The sequence below is a fragment of the Atta cephalotes genome (genome assembly GCF_000143395.1).
Source record: "Atta cephalotes unplaced genomic scaffold scaffold00003, whole genome shotgun sequence".
Classification (NCBI taxonomy): Eukaryota; Metazoa; Arthropoda; class Insecta; order Hymenoptera; family Formicidae; genus Atta; species Atta cephalotes.
In genome coordinates, this window is record NW_012130067.1 from 2,445,502 (window position 1) to 2,447,643 (window position 2,142).

Here is a 2,142-nt window from a genome sequence, read left to right on the forward strand (position 1 = left end):
GGTAAAATTAAGTTTAAGGTAAGTAAAGTAAAAAGTAACTTACCTTATTTACTTTTACCTATTACTAATTTACATAAGTAACTAAATATGTATTCTTTTTACTACACCTAATATATCGTAAAAACAAATTTATAATTTATTTTAATATGTCCAGAGAAGGTTAAATAAGAGTACCTTTGGACCATCGCATTTTTCCAACAGACAAAGCAGTCGGTTTCTCGCCTGTTCTTGAATAAGTCCAACGTTCAATCTACCTCCTGTTAGATACGACATGATTGCTTCGCAAAATTTTACGTATCGATTGTACTTAACATATTCAAGATTACTTTGACAGTTGCAGACGACGGAGTTTTTAATAAAACCAGAAAAGCTTTGAGAGTAGGACACGAAGTTAAAGCTAGCGCCTCTATGTGTATAAAACGTAGACATGAACTACGTAGTCAAATCTGTGAATATTTCTGATAGGTAACATAGGCCGGTATTCATAATCGATCTTATATTTAAAACCGTCTTAAGTACAATCTTAAGAAGTCATGAATCAATCAGAGAGTTGTATTAGTATCTTAAAATATTATTTAAGACGATCTTAATAAGAACAGAATACCGGTTATAATCTTTTTTTATTCCATTGGGTTCATTCCGTGGTATTTTCACGCGTTAAAAAATTTTTTTACTTTTTTTATTAATAGGATATGCGTTAGGATATACTATTAAATATGAGAGCATTATTATATTTTGGTAACAAGAAAACATGAATCATTGACGAACTGTCAACTGTTATAGAGAGAAAATGGACACATCCTGATCTTTTTTGTGTACCATACATAAATTAGGATAAAATTCACATTTTTGTGGTTTTTTGCCATATTATTATGTGGATTAGAAAGATGAATAATTAACTTTGATTGTTCGTCCTTGTTTAATCCACGTAATATGTTTAATCCATGTAAATATCCTGGTAAAAAAAATTTTTCATGCAATATATAAATAATGAATATAAATATGTATAAACATACATAAATATGCATAAATATTCATAAACATGCAATGTATAATTATATGAATATGAAATTTGTCCATACATGTTTATGTTTTATCCTTGTTCCTTCATATAAAATTACTTTTTAGTGTAATATAAATAATAATAGTAATGTGAAAACATAAAAAAATAATTAAAGAAATAATTAATAATTTTCGCATTGTTTGTTTTAGAAAAAAACAAATTTAGAAAATGTAAACAAAATTGCTTATACATAATTATGCATAATTTTATATATAATTATATGTAAATAATTTTTTTACATTTCTTCAAACTTGATTTTTTCTAAAACAAATATATAATGTAAAAATTACCTTTTTAATTATTTTTAATGTTTTCACATTATTATTATTTCTATTACACTCAAAAGTAATTTTATAAATGAAAAAAGGATGTATGAACATATACGGACGTATACAAGGTAGTTCACTTAAATCGATTATCTGAAATCTCATTTATTTTTGATGATACAAAAAAAATGTTTCAAATGGAAGTGAAAGAGTTTCGAGAGAGACGTATTTTGATCATGTTGCTTTTTTTTAGGTGGAGGCATCAAAAAGATATGAAAGTTACCTCCACTTTTTAAAATGGAATTATATGAGAATTATATTTTTTTTATGCAATATAATTTCTTTAATTATTTTGCATTATATATAAAAGTATTAAGATAGTAATGCCAAAAAACTAATAGCTGACGAGATATTTTACATTTTATTCTGGCATATTAACATAAAATATTATATAATTCGTGAACTATTAACTTTTTGATAACCTTAATACTTTTATGAACAGAATAATGAGATGTTTTGGTGTAAAGAAAACATATAGTTGCTTTAAAAAATTATGTTTGCAAAATAGATAATTTTTTAAATAAGCAATTATATTTTCTTTACACTAATTGATTCATCTCATTATTGTTTTTTAACTTAAATTGTAAAGAAAATTGAAATGAATAAAAACAAATAAATCTAAAAAAGCCCTCCACCACCTCCGCCGATTTTACTGGCGATCCTCTTTTCTTTGTAAATATATTCACTCATAAAAGCTACTAATAAATTTAGCCCGTTTTAACAGGCAAGTAAATTTTACTTTATTTTTCATTT

General features: G+C 25.0%; 1 protein-coding gene across 1 annotated transcript in view; it reads right to left on the reverse strand.

Annotated features, from left to right (window-relative positions):
- LOC105625428 (vacuolar protein sorting-associated protein 33A-like) overlaps nucleotides 1–273 on the reverse strand; it is a 3,438-nt gene extending 3,165 nt beyond the window's left edge. The window contains exon 1 of the mRNA XM_012206761.1: nucleotides 175–273. Coding sequence (XP_012062151.1) covers nucleotides 175–273 — 99 coding nt within the window. The remainder of the gene's footprint in view (nucleotides 1–174) is intronic.
- Nucleotides 274–2,142: the final 1,869 nt, after the last annotated feature.